This window comes from Lathyrus oleraceus, chromosome 1, assembly GCF_024323335.1.
Source record: "Lathyrus oleraceus cultivar Zhongwan6 chromosome 1, CAAS_Psat_ZW6_1.0, whole genome shotgun sequence".
NCBI classification, from domain to species: Eukaryota; Viridiplantae; Streptophyta; class Magnoliopsida; order Fabales; family Fabaceae; genus Lathyrus; species Lathyrus oleraceus.
This window is the reverse complement of record NC_066579.1, coordinates 182,594,214-182,612,120: the sequence shown is the minus strand read 5'-3', so window position 1 is coordinate 182,612,120 and position 17,907 is coordinate 182,594,214. Positions and strand designations below refer to the sequence as shown.

Here is a 17,907-nt window from a genome sequence, read left to right as displayed (position 1 = left end):
CGCCAAAAATCAGGATTTTGGCAGAAGGCCCAAAACTAAAGAAAAGACTAACCAAGGAAAAGGAATATAATGCCATGGGTGTGAAGGGTTTAGTCATATAAGGGCTGAGTGCCCCATATTTCTCAAGAAGCGGAAGAAGGATATATGTGCCTCTTGGTCAGAAGATGATTCTGAAAGTGATCCTGAAGTGGAACCTACCAAACAGGTTACTGCCCTGACTAGAATTTGTGACTCTGATTGTGAAGAACTAACCTTTGAAGAACTTGTTGAACCCTACAAGGAATTGTGCCTAAGAAGTGAAGAAGTCTGTAAACTGGGAGAAGATCAAAAGAAAACTATTGCTCAATTACAAGCTGAGAAAATGGAGCATCTCTCTATCATATCTGATATGAAGGAGGAAGTTGTACTGCTCAATTAAAAAATTGACAATATAACTAAATCTGTAAGAATGCTTAACAATAGTTTTGATGTTCTGGATGAAATTCTTCAAACTGGTAAGAATGTTGGAAATGTTCAAGGTTTAGGCTATGACTATCAAGGAGGAATGAACAAAGGAAAAGGACTTGTAATGAACTTTGTTCCATTCAAAAGACAACATGAATGACATATGTCAAATCAAATGTCCCAACATCAGCAAGGGTATCAAGAGGTTTACTCAGGAAGCAAGACCTAAAGATGGAAGTGTCATCATTATGGGAAGTTTGGTCATATAAAACCTTATTGCTACAAATTGTATGGTTATCCTAAACCTGCTTCACAACTCAGAAGAAAGCAAACCATGGTGAAGCCAAAGAAAAGATGGATTCCCAAAAATGGTATGTCAGGACTTATAGCTCACACATCCCTCAAAGCATCTTCTAGAGAGGACTGGTATTTTAATTGTGGTTGCTCTAGACACATGACTGGTGTCAAGAAATTTTTGGTGAATATTAAGTCATATTCCACTAGTTATGTCGCCTTTTGAGATGAATCAAAAGGAGAAACAAAAGGGATTGGTAAGCTAGACTATCCAAGATTGCCTAGTCTAGATGATGTTCTATTTGTTAAAGCATTGACTGCTAATCTTATAAGTATTAGCCAACTATGTGACCAAGGTCTCAAAGTATACTTCAATAAATCTGAATGTATGGTTACTAATGAGAAGGATAAAGTTATCATGAAGGGAGCTAGATCAAAAGATAACGGCTATCTATGGACTCCTCAAGAAACAAATTATCTCTCCACGTGCCTAATGTCAAAAGAGGAAGAGACTAATTTATGACATCAAAAGCTTGGTCACTTACATCTGAATAGTATGAAGAAGGTTATGTCAAAAGAAGCAGTCAGAGGAAATCCTAAACTAAAAATTGATGAAGGAAGAATTTGTGGTGAATGTCAAATTGGGAAGCAAACAAATATGTCCCACAAGAAGCTTCAACATCTGACCACCTCAAACATTCTGGAGCTACTTCATATGGACTTGATGGGACATATGCAAGTTGAAAGTCTAGGAGGAAAGAGGTATGTTGATGTTGTTGTTGATGACTTCTCTAGGTTCACATGGGTGAATTTCATTAAAGAAAAGTCAGAAGTGTTTGAAGTGTTTGAGGTGTTTGAAGTGTTTAAAGAACTCTGTCAAAAGATTCAAAGAGAGAAGGATTGTGGCATTGTCAGGATTAGAAGTGGCCATAAGAAAGAATTTGAGAACAACAAGTTTGAGGAATTTTACACCTCTGAAGGAATTAGTCATGAGTTCTCTTCACCCATCACCCCATAACAGAATGGTGTGGTTGAGCATTAAAATAGAACCATTCAAGAATGTGCCAGGGTCATGCTTCATGCTAAGAAACTACTATATCACTTTTGGGCTGAAGCCATGAACATTGTCTGTTATATTCTTAATAGAGTGACTATCAGATCTGGAACTTCTGCCACATTGTATGAACTATGGAAAGGAAGAAAGCCAACTGTGAAATATTTCCATGTATTTAGAAGCAATTGTTATATTCTGGCAGATCGTGAGCAGAGGAGAAAAATGGATCCTAAAAGTGATGAAGGTATTTTTCTATGGTACTCTACAAACAATCGAGCATACAGAGTCTTCAACTCCAAAAACAAGGTAATGATGGAATCCATAAACATTGTAGTGAAGGACTCTACTAACGAAGTTGATGTCACAGATAATGTTGAAACATCAATGAATGATGTCCCAGAAGATGTTGCAGACACAAATACTAATACTAAACCTACAGAGAATGATTCAACTAACAAAGGGTCTTCCATCAGAATTCAGAAAGATCACCCTAAGGAACTTATAATAGGAAATATAAATGAAGGAATTATCACCAGATCAAGGGAAGTTCTGTCAAATGCCTGTTTTGTCTCTAAATTTGAACCCAAGAATATCAAGGAAGCTTTGACTGATGAGTTCTGGATTAATGCTATGTAATATGAACTTGGGCAATTCAAAAGAAATGAGGTGTGGTACTTGGTTCCAAGACCTGTATGAACAAATTTTATTGGCGCTAGATGGTTGTATAACAACAAGTCTGATAAACAAGGGGTTGTCACCAGAAATAAAGCCAGACTTATTGCTTAAGGATACACCCAAGTGGAAGGAGTAGACTTTGATGAAACCTTTACTCCAGTTGCTCGCCTAGAGTCTATCAGATTGTTGCTTGGAATGGCATTTCTTTTAAATTTCAAATTGTTCCAAATGTGTGTTAAAAGTTCCTTCCTAAATGGCTATTTAAATGAAGATATGTATGTTGAACAACCAAAAGGATTTATTTATCCTATATTCCTAAATCATGTGTACAAATTAAAAAAGGCAATGTATGATTTAAAACAAGCCCTGAGAGCTTGGTATGAAAGTTTGACCGAGTTTCTTATCAATCATGGATATAGAAAGGGTGGAATTGATAAAACTCTCTTTGTCAAAGAAAAGGATGGAAAACTCATGATAGCTCAGATCTATGTGGATGACGTTGTGTTTGGAGGGATGTCAGATGATATGGTCCAACATTTTATCAAGCAAATGCAATCTAAGTTTGAAATGACTTTGGTAGGAGAACTGACATACTTCCTTGGGCTCCAAGTCAAACAGATGGAAGACTCCATCTTTCTGTGTCAAAACAAATATGCTAAGAGTATTGTGAAGAAATTTGGATTGGAGAATGGTAGTCACAAAAGAACTCTTGCAACTACCTACTTGAAGTTATCTAAAGATGAAAAAGGCTTAAGTGTTAACCATAACTTATATAGAAGCATGATTGACAGCCCTATATACGTTACAGCAAGCAGACCAGATATAACTTTTGTTATTGGTGTGTGCGCTAGGTATCAAGCAGAATCCAAAGTAAGTCACATCAATCAAGTAAAGATGATTCTAAAGTATGTGAATGGCACAAGTGAATATGGAATGTTTTACTCCCATGATTCAAATTCTATGTTAGTAGGATATTGTGATGTTGATTGGGCTGGTAGTGCTAATGATAGGAAAAGTACCTCTAAAGGATGTTTCTTCTTGGGTAACAATTTGATTTCATGGTTCAGCAAGAAACAAAATTGTGTATCTCTATCCACTGCTGAAGCTGAGTGCATAGCAGTAGGTAGTAGTTGCTCTCAACTAATGTGGATGAAACAAATGTTGGCAGAATACAATGTCACACAAGATGTCATGACATTATTCTGTGATAACTTGAGTGCAATTAATATCTCTAAAAATCCTATTTAGCACGGTAGAACTAAACACATTGATATCAGGCATCATTTTATCAAAGAATTTATTAAAGACAAAGTCATAACACTTGAGCATGTTAGCACGGAGAATCATCTTGCAGATATTTTTATCAAATCCTTGGATGCAAGTTAATTTGAAAAGTTAAGAGGAAAACTTGGGATTTGTGTTAATGAGCATTTATAGCAATTACAACTAATTAAGTGTGTTAGACAAGAGCATATCTCTCATCATTACACTAGACACGCTTACCTAAACCCCTTACCTCATTGTGTATCCATTTGGACAAAACTAAACTACCTTTTCTACTCAAACGCCTCATTCTCTTCCAGACATTTGTGTTATCTCTCTCTCAAAAACCTTTCCCTATTCCATATGCCTCAAGTGTCTACTAACATGTCTCAATAATCTTCACCCAGTAACATGTATGTCCCAGCTGAAACTAATGGATCTTCATCACCAACGTCTAGGGCAAATGCACCATTTCAAATTATCAACATGGCAAATCTGGTTTTGGATGTTGCCCCTCTATCCATGGTGCATCCCCCTCCCCAGAAGAAAGCTACACCTTCTGTGTCAAAAATTGTCAAGACTTCTTGTAAGTCTTCCGAACCTATAATCCGTAGTAAAGATAAAAATGTTGTTGAGGAAGAATCTAGGTTTCAAGGTTCTGATTTAAGAAACCCTAGTATGCATGATGACGACTCTGAAAATCCCATGGAAGTAGAAAGAAGTGCAACTGATAAAGAACTTAGGAAGTTTGTTGCATTTGTGTTAAAGGAAGTAAACTCATATGTTTTGCCAGATGTTCAAACATCTTTGGAAAAAGATCCAAGCCCTGACAATGTCTCTAGTGGAAAAACTGAGGAAAGTGTTCCTGAACATGCTACTCGTGAGAGAAGAAGTAAAAAGAAAGTTGAGCTTGTTGTCAATGTTGAAGAACTTACTTCTGATGAAGAACCCCTTACAAACACAGTTACCCCTGGTATTGCCAAGAGACTGCAGAAATGCAAAGAAAAGACTGTTGTTTTTGAAGATTCTCCCTCCAGAGAAGTGAATAGAAAAGGTGATAGTTTGAAAGGTACTCCTTCTAGAAGCTCCATAGGAAAATCTCATATTGGACCCACTAGGTCATGGAGTAAAGTTGTTACCCCTACTAGAAAGAGGGAAGTTATCTCTTCTAGTAAATTCGAGTTTGATGTTGAACAGGATGTCCAGGACATCACCCCTATAAAAAGATTTGCTAACAAGAAACCTCATGATGCTAGGTTGAAAACTCCATTGGACAATGCTTCTTTACATTATGTAAAGAATTCAGAAAGGTGGAAGTATGTCATTCAAAGGAGGGTAGCCCTAGAAAGGGAATTGGGAAAGGATGTCCTTAAGTGTAAGGAGGTCTGTTAGGCGATAGTACCGATCTAGAAAGGGGGTTGAATAGATCAGTATTTAAAATTCAGCACTTTTTAAAAAATGTTTTCAAGGGTTGCGAAAGCTCCCTAGACCACAATCGTCTAAACGATCCGTCAATGGAAAGATCGAATATGCGTGAAACCAAATGGAATAACTAAGATAGAGATAATCAACTACTATCTTAAGCAATCGATTAATTACCCAATCCTTGATATAGTTACCACTAATGATGAGTTAACACAATAAAAGAACAAGTAAAATATTGATAGACTTGTGTGAGGTCAATTTTATCAAACGTTTGGTGTGCACTTCACACCAAGTCTCAATTTCACTCAAATTGAATGTGCAGAATTTTACTTAGTTGCAATCAAAATGATTGCACCAATTTATCAAACAGCTTTTATGCACAACAATTAAGCGAGATTAATTTTACTATTAAATTCACACAAGACTCAATTAATGCAGAATTTAAAGAGTTAAGAGAAAGAGAGAACAACACCAAATTTGTTTAGGCAGTTCCCCTTTCGTCCTCACTTAGGGTATGTCAGCCCCCAATTCCAAAACTAGAATTGAGATATTTATTATCAAATTGCAAAGTTAACATAAGAGAAGAAATGATCACCACCAACCAACCCCAAGTGTTGTTGCAGATCCTATTCACTTCTCCCCCTTATTTCGAGTTGAACCAAGTCCTTCAAGCGTTCCGAACAACCCTTCGATTGTAGTTACCTTATTGTAAGAACTCCACGTTCTTCAAAACTCTAGCTCGGCTGACTTCAATCGGATCTGCGTGAAACCTCCAGTTGTAGCTACCTTATTGCAAGAACTCCATGTTCTCCGAAATTCTATCTCAACTTACTTCAATCGCAAGACGCTTGAACCCTAACCTTTCTTCATAATCCTCCAGTTACCATTACTTGTTTGAACGAACCCACCGTTCTTCAAACCTTTCACTCGGCTGAATCTATGAAGTAAAGATTAGTGCAAAAACCCTCAATTCTTTGAGGACAAAACCCAAATGGTTTTATTCAAGAAAAAACCCACTCAAAACCTCTACCCAAACTAAGATTACACAATCCTATTTGGACGTTATCACTACAGCAATGCACAATGATCAACAAAAATTATTATGTGTAATTGTTGAGAAATGCAATGAAGAATGAAGATGAAGAGGACTTTAGTGTATATCTTTCACTTTTCTCATTTAAACCATATTTATTTGCAAAAATGCACAGCAGAAAATTGAGTGCCTACAGCGACCAGTCGACCTGTTCACACAGGTCACTCGACCTGTTCAGACCCGAGGCAAAAACTACTCAAATGAAGCAGGCGATGAGTCGACTCAAACAGGGTTTTTCCAGAGTTGAGTCGACCTATGACTCGACCTGTTCAGACTTGTGGCAATCATGGTTTAAATGAAATAGAGAATGAGTCGATGCAATCATGTGGATGAGTCGACTCATTTGGTTTTCCCAGGATTGAGTCGACCTATGACTCGACCTGTTCAGATCCGAGAGTTTCACAGACTAGGATATGTATGAATGCGTCGACCGCTCCAGGATGTGAGTCGACTCAAAGTTCTTAGACTGTCAAAAAATGAGTTTTGAGACGTATTTTGATCATTTGAAACCATTATTTTATGAACCTAAGGTACTAACGATGATCAAGTGCATTATTCAAGTCAATGAGATGCCCCTATATGCATGGACATATTTCACTTATACTTTGAGCAAGTTGGAGGATGAATGCATTTTATGATATGATGACACCGTCCAAAGCATATGTTATGAGCAACTAGAAAGGTTTGACATCATTAAAATAAAGACTAGGAATCTTTTCCCTCACAAGGTCATGGAACTGAAAGAAGTTGTTGGGCTGATGAAGACTGTCACACACTTTGGACCTTGCTGTGAAAACTTAGTAAAGGAGTTTGTGGTGACTATCCCTAATGGGTGTGGTGATACAAAGAGTGTTGACTATGGTAAAGTTTATGTGAGAGGAAATGTTGTAACATTCTTCCTAACTATGATCAATAAATTTCTAGGAAGAACAGATGAACCTCAAGTTGAGCTGGAAGTTATGGATGATCAAGTGTGTAAAGAGATCATGGCCAAGCAGGTTAGACATTGGCCAAACAAAGGGAAGTTGTCTGCTGGTGAGCTAAGTCTAAAATATGTCATCCTTCATAGGATTGGTACTTCTAATTGGGTGCCCACTAATCATACCTCAACAATCTCTACTTGTCCAAGTAAATTTATTTATGTTGTTGGTACAAAAAGAGTGTTTGACTTTCGAAAATACATCTTTGAACAAGTGTCGAAACAAGCCTTCTCTACTGCTGTAAAAATGCCCATCTGTTGTCCATCCCTCATCTGTGGAACCATCCTGAATCAACATCCTGGTATCTTGCTACCCATTGACAGAGTGAAGAAAAGGGATTCTCCCTTATCACTCCACTACAAACTCTTTGTAGGAACTCATGTCCCAGACATTGTTATAACATCCTCTCAGGCACCTGGCCCTGCCACATCCAAGAAGAGTGTCATTGCTCAACTGAAGGAAACTTGTAAAAAGCTGGAAGATCCCATCAGATCTAGCACTGTAACAAAGATTAAACTGGAGACATTGATGAAGGTTATGATGGAAGAGGAGAAGAAGGAAGCTATACAAAGTGGTGATGTTAATGAAGGAACTGATGATGAAGATTATACTGGTGAAGATGATGTTGATGAAGAGAAAGAAGATGAAGGAGAAGAGTATACAACAGCTGACTCAGATAGTCAGGAAGATATCTGATTGCAGTCTTGTTTTTTTTGTTTTTTGTTTTTGGTTTTGGTATGTGACCAGGATATTTTGCACCCTTAGTTGCCCCCTTGTGTGGGATCTTGTACTTTATGAATATGGTTTTATCAGTTTATCGTTAGATGCTTACCTTTGTCAGATTATGGCTAAAAAGGGGGAGTATTGTATGCACTAACCACTAACCTCTATCTCTGCTACTAACATGTTGGTGTGACATCAATGTGATTAAGGAAGTGTTTTATGTGATGGAAGTTATTTTCCACTGCATATGCCTCTAATATGTGAGGTAAAATAGGTCGTGTTTGCTATGGAGGAACCCTTGAGAGGGAGTCCTAGTTATGTGAAATAGGGGGAGTATTGACTTTGAATGATGTGATTGTCTGAGTACCCTTGTTATTTGTGTGTTTAATTTTGATATGTTTGTGTTTCAGTCCTAAGATGGTATCCTAGACTGTGGTACATGTGTGTAAAGTGTACTTGGTTGTTTTACATAAAATTTGCCAAAGGGGGAGATTGTTAATTCCTTATATTTTTTATTGGCAGTAATTTTGGTAAAACTAACTTAGTTGTAACATGTTGTACAAGATGTCCTAACATGTTTTTGTGACATCTTGTCTGAAACAGGCTTTACTATTGTTAACGTTTGTGTTTAACAAATTCTAGAATATTCGAAGAATATTAAGCATTCCCTTGTGATGCTCGTGATTGAGAAATCAGAGATTCTAATTATGGTTAACAGATTCTGTTTTCTAAATGTTAAGACATTTTAGGAAACTCTTGATTGATCACCTAATGTTGTGCAGTTGGTTCATGTGGAATACAAGGCCCAAATCTAGTTCATTCTATGGCTATATATAGAACGTCTCAAAACCTAATTGAGGATGGAGAAAAGAAGAGAGTTGATTGTATTAAGGTTTGAGTGTACATGTTATTTCTGAGCCTCTCAAATATCATCCTGATATATGAGAAGGATTGTATTAACTGGTTGTAAGAATTGTCAAGCACTCATAAGATTTTAAGCATTGAGGGATTGTGTGTCTGTGAAATGTGACTTCTGAATTCTTATAATTGTTTAAGTATCACTGATGTGATTGATAGGGAGGTGAGAAGGGTCTCACACCTATGAGAGTCTTAGGTAGAAGTTAAGCACGGGTAGTGATTAGGGTGTTAACTATAAATTGGAGATAGTTTGCAGAAGGCCTACAAACTAATACTATTTAGCGAATTTTCTCCCTGGGTTGGTAGTGAAGCTAGCGGAAATATACCCGAACGCATCGCACGCTTAAAAATACAACAAAGTTGCCATCGAACTTTATTTATCCCCAAAGGGAAGGGAAAAACATCGATAAAACCCGGGGAAAAGAGATATACTGGGTAAGGAAGTCGGTTATGCAAGGGGAAGGTATTAGCACCCCAAACATCCCTGGTACTCCATGGGAACTATTTTGATTGGTCTCGCTCGAATACGTGTGATCTAAAGATTACTCGCAAAATAATAGGAAAAGGAAAGGAAATAGATAGAGTGATCGGTGAGGATTGGGGCCCTCATGCCTACGTATCCTCATAGTGCAATGAGGAATTCAGAGCTTCGTAGTTCAAGGAACTAGAAGTGGGAGGTGGAAAGGAGTGTGATAGAAGGTATGATATGAACCTAGAGCCATCAAAATGGGCTGAAGCCCATGGGCCGGCCCATCGAGCCCGGAAAAAGTTAGGGCATGGGCCTTATTTTTTTAGCCCGGAAAAGTTAGGGCCTGGGCCTTATTTTTTGGTCCGACCCGAAAAAGCCCTAAAAAAAATGGGTCGGCCCGTATGGGCCATGGGTAGCCCAGCAGCCCGAAATAATTTTTTTAAAAAAATAATTACCTTACTTAGCACATGAATTTGGTCCATCTATTAGTATTCAATTATTCAACAAATTCATTAGTAAATGTAATTACACTTTATTCAATTACTTATCCCATTAATAATCACACTTATTGAATTATTATTTAGTAAATGTAAGTTTGAGATCCAAACAACAACACCATAACATCCCTATCAGATGCTTTTGAATTTGGTTTTATACGCATTTGACGACATCTATATTTAGTTATGATGTTTTCATATTCATTATATTATTATAATAATTTTCTTTATTTATTCATGATTTTACTACCAGAATTTTCGATGTTTTTAAATGATATGAAATGTGCTAAAGATTTTTTAATTATGCAAATAAATAGTTTTTATTTTAATTTGCTTTTTTACGTGTTTTTACACTGTAGGACTGACAATACAATAAAACTAATTTTGAAGTAGTTTGGAATTCATTCGGCAACTAATTAGTTGAATTTCTTTCATAAGACAAGTTAAGTTTTGACCTAAATATTTTGTAACTAAATGAGTTAATTGGTAATAAATCTGTAGTATTTAACTGATGATTTTTTTTTAATTTATGCAATTTGAACAAAGAGTTGAAGTCATTTATTTGTAAACTTAAAATGATTTTAGTAATAGAGTAAAAATAATTTAAAAAAAAGGATAATATGGTTATTTACAAAATAAGGAGAATTTTTTTTTAAATGGGTCTATTTAGGGCCGGGCCCGTTTAAGGTCGGGTAGCCCGCAACTCAGACAGGGTTGGGCCTGGGTAGTAAAATTGGAGCCCATAGTCAATATGGGCTTTTTAGGCCCAGCCCGAAAAAACCCGAGGCCCGCCAGGGCCAGCCCGTTTAGGACCGGGTAGCCCATTTTGACTGAATAAGTATTGTTTGAAATCAAAAGGTGAAAGTGTATTGGAATCCATAAGAGAAATAGGGTTTCTACCATAGAGGGAAACAACGTTAATCGATACGTGGACTAGCAGGCTGCCACTGTAGGGTTTTGGCTAAAAAAAGGAATGAATTAAGTGTTTGGGGTTGTTTTCCCAAACAACTCTAGGTATGAAATGCGGACTATTCGTTAGGCGTCCTAAAAGGGTGTATATGGAATTCCAAAGAAAGTGTACTTCGATGTCAAAGAGACAGTATGTCACTGGGTGAACGATTTATGATCGGAGGTAGATAATGGGCAGTGAAAGATATGAATGATGCCCTAAGGCGAAGGAGTAATAATTAGGAGTATGCTCGCCAAGGATTCGCATCCTCGTGCCTATGTATTCTCATCGTGCGATGAGAAAGTCAGAGCAATCGTAGTTCGGAACTACGAGAATAAAGGGAGAGAGATGTTTGTCTAAGCAACAGGGACTCACAAGACAAACACCAAGTCAAGGAAGGATTGTATTATTGGAATGCAAGGAGTAGTGTATCACTTGTTGAGGAATCAACAATTCGAGATCAAATCAGAATAGTATCTTGGATCCAAGAGAAGGATAGACTCTTAATCGAAGAGCAAGGTAGGCATTTACCAATACATGGACTAGCAGGCCGCCACTATAAGGTAAAGCCAAAAAGAAAGACTGAATTAAGTGTTTGGGGTTGTTTGCCCAAACAACTCTTGATTGAAGAGGTGGACTGTCATCAGGACGTCCTAAAAGGATGGACAAGGAGTCCAAGGAGAAGTATGATTGATCTCAAAGAGATGGTATAGATTGAATGAATGAAGTCATTGGATAGAGAAGATAAGTTGATAAATAAGATAGCTCGTGAAGAAACTGGGTTCTCCTGCCTACGTATCCTTATAGTGCAATAAGGAAATCAGAGCTTTCGTAGTTCAGCCCACTAGGGCTGAAAAGAAATTGATTGGAGGCAAGAAGAAATGGATGATAGAATGATTGAATTGAAGTAAGAGAATGAGGTGATAAGAAGGGAGAGATGTATTAAGAGACTTGATAGTCGATTGATAGGAATCACTCTAAAGTATATGAATAAGGGCGAACACTTTGAATATTTGGGGCATACGCCCCATACGCAAAGTCGCTCTAGACAAGGGTAGGAGAGACTCCATCTCATCATTCCTTATCACTTAAGACTCGAAGTGCATGATACTTATCTTGATTGATAAGTTATTGATGAAGAACCTTTGTTGTTGACTCTGGTGTTGATGTTGTCTTTACATGAGGAAGACTTGGTAGTTTAATCGATTCGTATTGTACTAAAGTCTATGAATAAGGGAAAACACTTTGAATATTTGGGGCATACGCCCCGTACGCAAAGTCGCTCTAGACAAGGATAGGAGAGACTCCATCTCATCATTGCTCATTACTTAAGGCTCGTTTCGTATAATTAGAATCGTATTTACCAAGTGTTGACCTTTGATTTATCTTGTATAATCCACTGCTTGGTGTAATTGAGGATGCCTTGATTGAAGATCTTGTCTTGAGGCCTTGAGCTCCACAGCTTGGAAGAAAAGTCTTATTAAGTGACCGAGGGTCTTTTGGTCACTCAAATTAGACTGTGGGATTATACAAGTTCAAAGGATTTAATTAATCAAAATTGCTTTTGATCAATTTAATCATGGGTTTTGTTTTGTTTTTAGGAAACTAAGTTTGGATCTAATCAAAGTTAGTAATTGTTAGAAACTACCCTAAGGGATCATGTATTGGAAATTGATTAAAAATTCTAAGTTAGAGGTCCTAAGGGAGCATGTGCAAATTCTAACACAAAAATACCAAAAGTAAGCCCATAAGGGTAAAATTGTCATTTGCAAAATATATCCAAATATCACAAAAAATAAATTCTAGCCTAGACCTAAAGTTTAATAAATCCTAATGTTGAAAATGGTATGATTACAAATTTAATCAAAGGCTAATTAGAATTTAATCTCATGCCTAATTAAAATCCTAATTAAACTCTAATGGAAATTCTAAAATGTGAATTAATCCTAATTAAAATTCTAATATTCTAATTAAATCCTAAAATCGAGATTTATTAACCTAATTGTCAATTATCCATCTAATTATCCTAATTGAAATATCAAACAAAATGAAAATAAAAGAAACAAAATAATGGAAAATGGGGTGCAAATTATGAAATGGAGTGTGAATTATAATTTAGGCTAATGGGCTGCCAAATCAGCCCATTGCTGGGTTTTTTGTTCAGCCAAAGCAACTCCAAAAATAAGGGGGTACACGCAGTAGAAACGGAAATGGGTCATTTGAGCCCAATACTCCCATAATCATTCCAAACAGGGGGGGTGCAAACTGAATATGCATGGTGGGCTAGCAAAAACACTAATGGGCCGGGAGAAACCCGTTTTCAATTCCTTTGCAAATAACTGGGGGCGCATTAGCGAAACGATGGTGTATGAAAGTAATTTGGTGGGCCTAAAATTCTAAGCCCAATTACATCTCCCTGTTGACTTGTCCAAGTCAACAGGTTTGAATTGGTCATCTGCGCGCTCATACTCTCCTCCTCAGTCTCACCGTTCATTTGCCGTAGACCACTGCGCCGACGGCTATCGTCGGTGACGGTGGTAGCTAAGCCTAAGGTCTAACCACCAATGCATGTGCAAGGTCACGCTGATGATGAAAATGGGACCAGTTTTGGGGATTGATTCCTGGATTGGCCAGATCAAAGGACATTTGGGAAGAACCCTAAGTCTCTAAGTTCAAACTAAATGGAATTTGGGATCAGTTAACCTCCTACACCATAGGGCTTTCACTCCTTGGCCTAGATATTACACTCTGGTATGCTCAACGCATGAAAATATCACATAAGAGAAATGGACTTACCGGAGAAGACGATCGGAAACTTCAGCAGGTGAGTTCTTGATCTCATTTTGCACATTTCTTCTTCCTCTTTCTTCTTCTTCTTCTTCTGAATTTGGGAATGGTGAGCAATGCAGTGGTTAAGCTCAAGCAAAATTGAAGCTTCAATGGCTTTTTGAGAGAGAGAGAGAGAGAGAGAGAGAGAGAGAGAGAGAGAGCTTTGGTGAGGGTGAGGGAATAGATTGCAGAGTGAGTGAGCTTCGAGCAAAAATGTCCAAGGTCCTTGAAATGATGATGATGGATATGCTTTAATAGAGAAGAAATTTGGAGCTTTGGTAGGCTTGGAGTGAGGTTAGGAATTAGTTAGACTTAGGTTTGGAGTCAGTTAATCTTGGCTCACTGAGTTAGTGGTGAACTCAGTTAGTTGAACCTCACTCAGTTAGTTATGATCTAGTTAGTTGATTAAGGTTAATGACCGGCTGTTGTAGGTTACACTTAAGTGGAATTGAACTCCAATATGCATGATGACCCGTTGAACACGTTTTTCTCCTAGTTGGCTTGGTTAGTGAATTGAAACATTGTAATGTAATTTCACTGTTATGCTTTACAAACCCAGACCCATGCTTGCTTTGATTTTCTTTGAATTGTTATGGCTAAAGTTAGTGGTTGAAGAATGGTGAATGAAATTGTGGCAGATGATTTTGTTGTAGGTTTGGAACAAGATGTTGTTTTGATGTGTGTTCCACTGCTGTGAAGATGATGTGCTATTGATATGCTTATTGCCATATATGCTTGGCCTTGATTACAATTTTGTTGCAACTTCTGGCTAGTGGTCCACAACATGGCATGTGACACATGGTGTTGGCAAAGTATGCATGTCTGTACTTGGTTTATGACTGCTGTATCAAGTTAGTTGATGGACTGATTGAACAAGGATGTTGGCTTGTCTACATGTATTGGTTGTGATCGAGTTGCAAGGTAATCACCCTGGTTCAGTTTGGTCTACTTCAAAGTCAGTCTTGGTCAGTTGTGTGGTGAAATCTCCATGACCTTGCACTTGTTTGTTTCATCTTGGTGCAGTACAACACAAAGAGTGGAATTGCTTATCGTGTAAATCATGATTAAATCCATGTTGATGTGCACCTCATGGTGTGGACTGATAGGATATGTGCTTTCACTTGGACTGCATTATTTATTCACTGATTTGTTCTTGCTTCTGGTTTATAACTTGTGCAGGTTTGGCATTGCAGCAAGGTACAGTAGGGCAAATGGCTTTGAGTTGGCAATATGTTATGTGTACTGCAAGTTTGGTGCAAGGCTGTTAAGATTTGGTATGGTAAGATCTCCATGACCTTGCATTTATGTGGTTGTTTGTAAAGGTTTGTTTTAGGCTCATGAACTTGGTTGGTCAAATGTAGTGGCTTGCTGATGGTTTGTCAAGGTATCAAGTTGGATGAATGCTTGGCTGTAATGTTTGTCTGGTTGATCCAGTGTTGTCATAGTGTGAGGTATGCTCTAACCCACTTGTAATCTTGGCTATGGTTCATGGCTTTCACTCTGGTTGTGAGCTGGTTTTTCTGCAGGATTCATACATGTTGGATTCATTTATGTATGTTGATTCTGTTGATGTACTGCTGCAAGCAAATTTCTTCCTGGCTTGGATGAGTACCAGCTATATCTTCCATGTTGCTCACTGGTTTTTGCAGGCTTGGTTATGGTTGCAATGTTGCAGTGACATGGTTTCTAACTTGGTTCCAGGCTTATTATGCATTGCTGGGTCGATTTTTTGTGGCTTAAATTGATGTTTTCATGTATTGTTTGCTGCAGGATTTGTTGTGGTTTGGTTTGAAAATAGGCATTTGTAACAACCCGTATAATATATATCTAGAAAAATATCATACAAGTGTTAATAATTGGTACTGATCCAATATAAGTGCCTAATGGCATCAATATATATACATGTCCAAACTAAAAACATCAATGGAACATGTTATACAATAATGCCTAAACAATAAAATCTAAGAACTATGTGCAATATCTTCATTGCACACAACTCCACAGCGGAAGATCATGATAAACAGCATCCCTTGAAACATCCATAAACAGCTTCTCTTAGATTCAACCTGTAAGGATTACCTGAAAAGTAACAACAATAATGGGATGAGATAATAATCTCAGTGAGTTCTCCTATCCTATGGGTCCACTCGGCTCTACAGGGTTTTCTAATCAATATTCAACTCATATCCAACTCAAGTCAACAAGGGAACAAAGACTTGAGCGATGGGGAAGCTATCTCGCAATTGTATGGCAACATGCATCTGAGTTCTCATAACTCAACCTCGATCATTATTCAGATCACGACGCATCAATTCCTGAACGGACTTACGTCTAAGCCAGGCCCGGTTCATGCATGCTCGTATGATTCGACTTTTGCGGTGGATATCGGGTCCTCTGTGAGGCTTAATCCCCAGTTCAAGCGACCGTCACCCGTATGGGACTCTAACCCACCTAGGGTATCTCTCACCGTATGAGACTCTAACCCACCTAGGTGTCCACCTTTCCCCCCATGTCCGCCATGGTTGGGGCTCAAACTCAATTGAGGCTCGAATCATTGGTCCCACATCCCAATGCTTACTCATCTAAGCATACCAATAGAGATGTGTACCACCACAAAAAAACACACATTCTGAATACATGATCGGTTCCATAATCATCGGTTCCACGAACCATAACAAATTCATCAATCATAGGTGACTTCATTCACCTCAATACGCAACAATAACATGGCATGTTCCATACAATGCGTCTCATTCTCAATCATGGCAACAATTCATCCACGACCTCCACATAAGCGTCGTACGAATGAATACCGTATTCTCATACATATATCACACATGTTCTATAACCTAGATTATATTTCTAAGTTATTAATCAAGTTATTCTCCTAGGTTTCCTCACTCATCTTTGTAAGGTTTTTAATCATGTTATTTCACAATCAAACATATCAACAATGTTTGACATTCATCATAATATAATTCATAGAATTTGTAAGACACATAATATACTATAACATGGTATAATAATGATAGCCTTTTTCGTTATCCTTCTAACGCATCCGTCTGCGTCCAAAACGGAGTTATAATCCTCAATTAATTCATTAATCTATCTTAATCAAGACTTAGATTAACATTTATTCATTGCATATGTATTCAACAACAACATCCTTGGCCTAGTGGTAAGGCTTGTACCATATCAAGGAGTTCCCGGGTTCAAACCTCATTGGTGATATATTTTAATTCATCAAATAATGAATTCATGTCAATAGATTAATCAAATGAATCAATCTAACTTCTTCAACAACAATCAACACTCAAGTACTTCTCAACCTCATAAACACATGCTCATAACAACAACAACAACCATGTTCAATCACAACAACACCATGGAAGACATGGTTAACTTGGAATATTTCATGAATAACTTACATTTTTATGAATTCATGTGATTAACCTCCATAACTTCAACAACAACATGATATCAACATGTATCATGGATGAGAAGTATGTGTTCCTTCTTCTTCTTCTTTCTTCTTCCTTTCTCCCTTTTTTCCTCTTTTCCTCTTCTTCCCTTTCTTTCTTTTCTTTCTAATATCTCTCTTTCTCTCTTACCTACTTCTTCTTATCTTTTTCCTTTTTCTTTCTCTTACCACCACACAAATATATATAACATATAATATATATATATATATATATATATATATATATATATATATATATATATATATATATATATATATATATATTATAATATTAGGTAGTAACATAAAATATCTCAATTGATATTTCATCTTCCAGTACCAATTGACCAATTATTAATGTTACCAAAAATGTCCTTTCTTGTACTTATTAATATAGGTTTGTCATTTTATTAATAATTAATCTCTTCAGAGTTCACTGGTTACTCTATTGGTCCTAATTGACAATATTTAGAGCACATATGAGCTCCAATTGTTACAAATGATAATAGATAGAGTACATAGGAACTCAGTTGGTCTTAACTGACAACTAATTGAGCATTTAAGGGAATGTGGGATATTACATTCTCCCCCCCCCCCTTAAATTGAAATTCGCCCCCGATTTTCCTTCACTCAACAAACAAACAAACCTTGCATCAACATCTTAAACCAACACTTGACTTCTCTTCGATTTCAAGTCTCTGGCATACTCATTCTTCTAACTTGTCTTTGCTATCAAATTTCCTTCTTCATGAACTCTTGAAACTTCTTGATTCCCATCATAATCTCATTATGATATTGGATTAACATTTGAACTTACTTCCACTTAATTCCTCT

General features: G+C 37.2%; 2 protein-coding genes across 2 annotated transcripts; both read left to right on the top strand.

The window, feature by feature from the left end:
- The first annotated feature begins 4,141 nt into the window (after nt 1-4,141).
- On the top strand, nt 4,142-5,122 carry LOC127098348 (uncharacterized). The gene has a single exon (XM_051036924.1). It carries the CDS (start codon nt 4,142-4,144, stop codon nt 5,120-5,122), a length of 981 nt encoding a protein of 326 aa, XP_050892881.1.
- Nucleotides 5,123-6,979: 1,857 nt separating this feature from the next.
- Nucleotides 6,980-7,924, top strand: LOC127098340 (uncharacterized). The gene has a single exon (XM_051036914.1). It carries the CDS (start codon nt 6,980-6,982, stop codon nt 7,922-7,924), a length of 945 nt encoding a protein of 314 aa, XP_050892871.1.
- The last annotated feature ends 9,983 nt before the right edge of the window (nt 7,925-17,907 follow it).

Excerpts from the sequence above, each read along its gene's own strand:
- LOC127098340 (XM_051036914.1), top strand. The coding sequence starts at position 6,980 with ATGGAACTGAAAGAAGTTGTTGGGCTGATGAAGACTGTCACACACTTT.
- LOC127098348 (XM_051036924.1), top strand. The coding sequence starts at position 4,142 with ATGTATGTCCCAGCTGAAACTAATGGATCTTCATCACCAACGTCTAGG.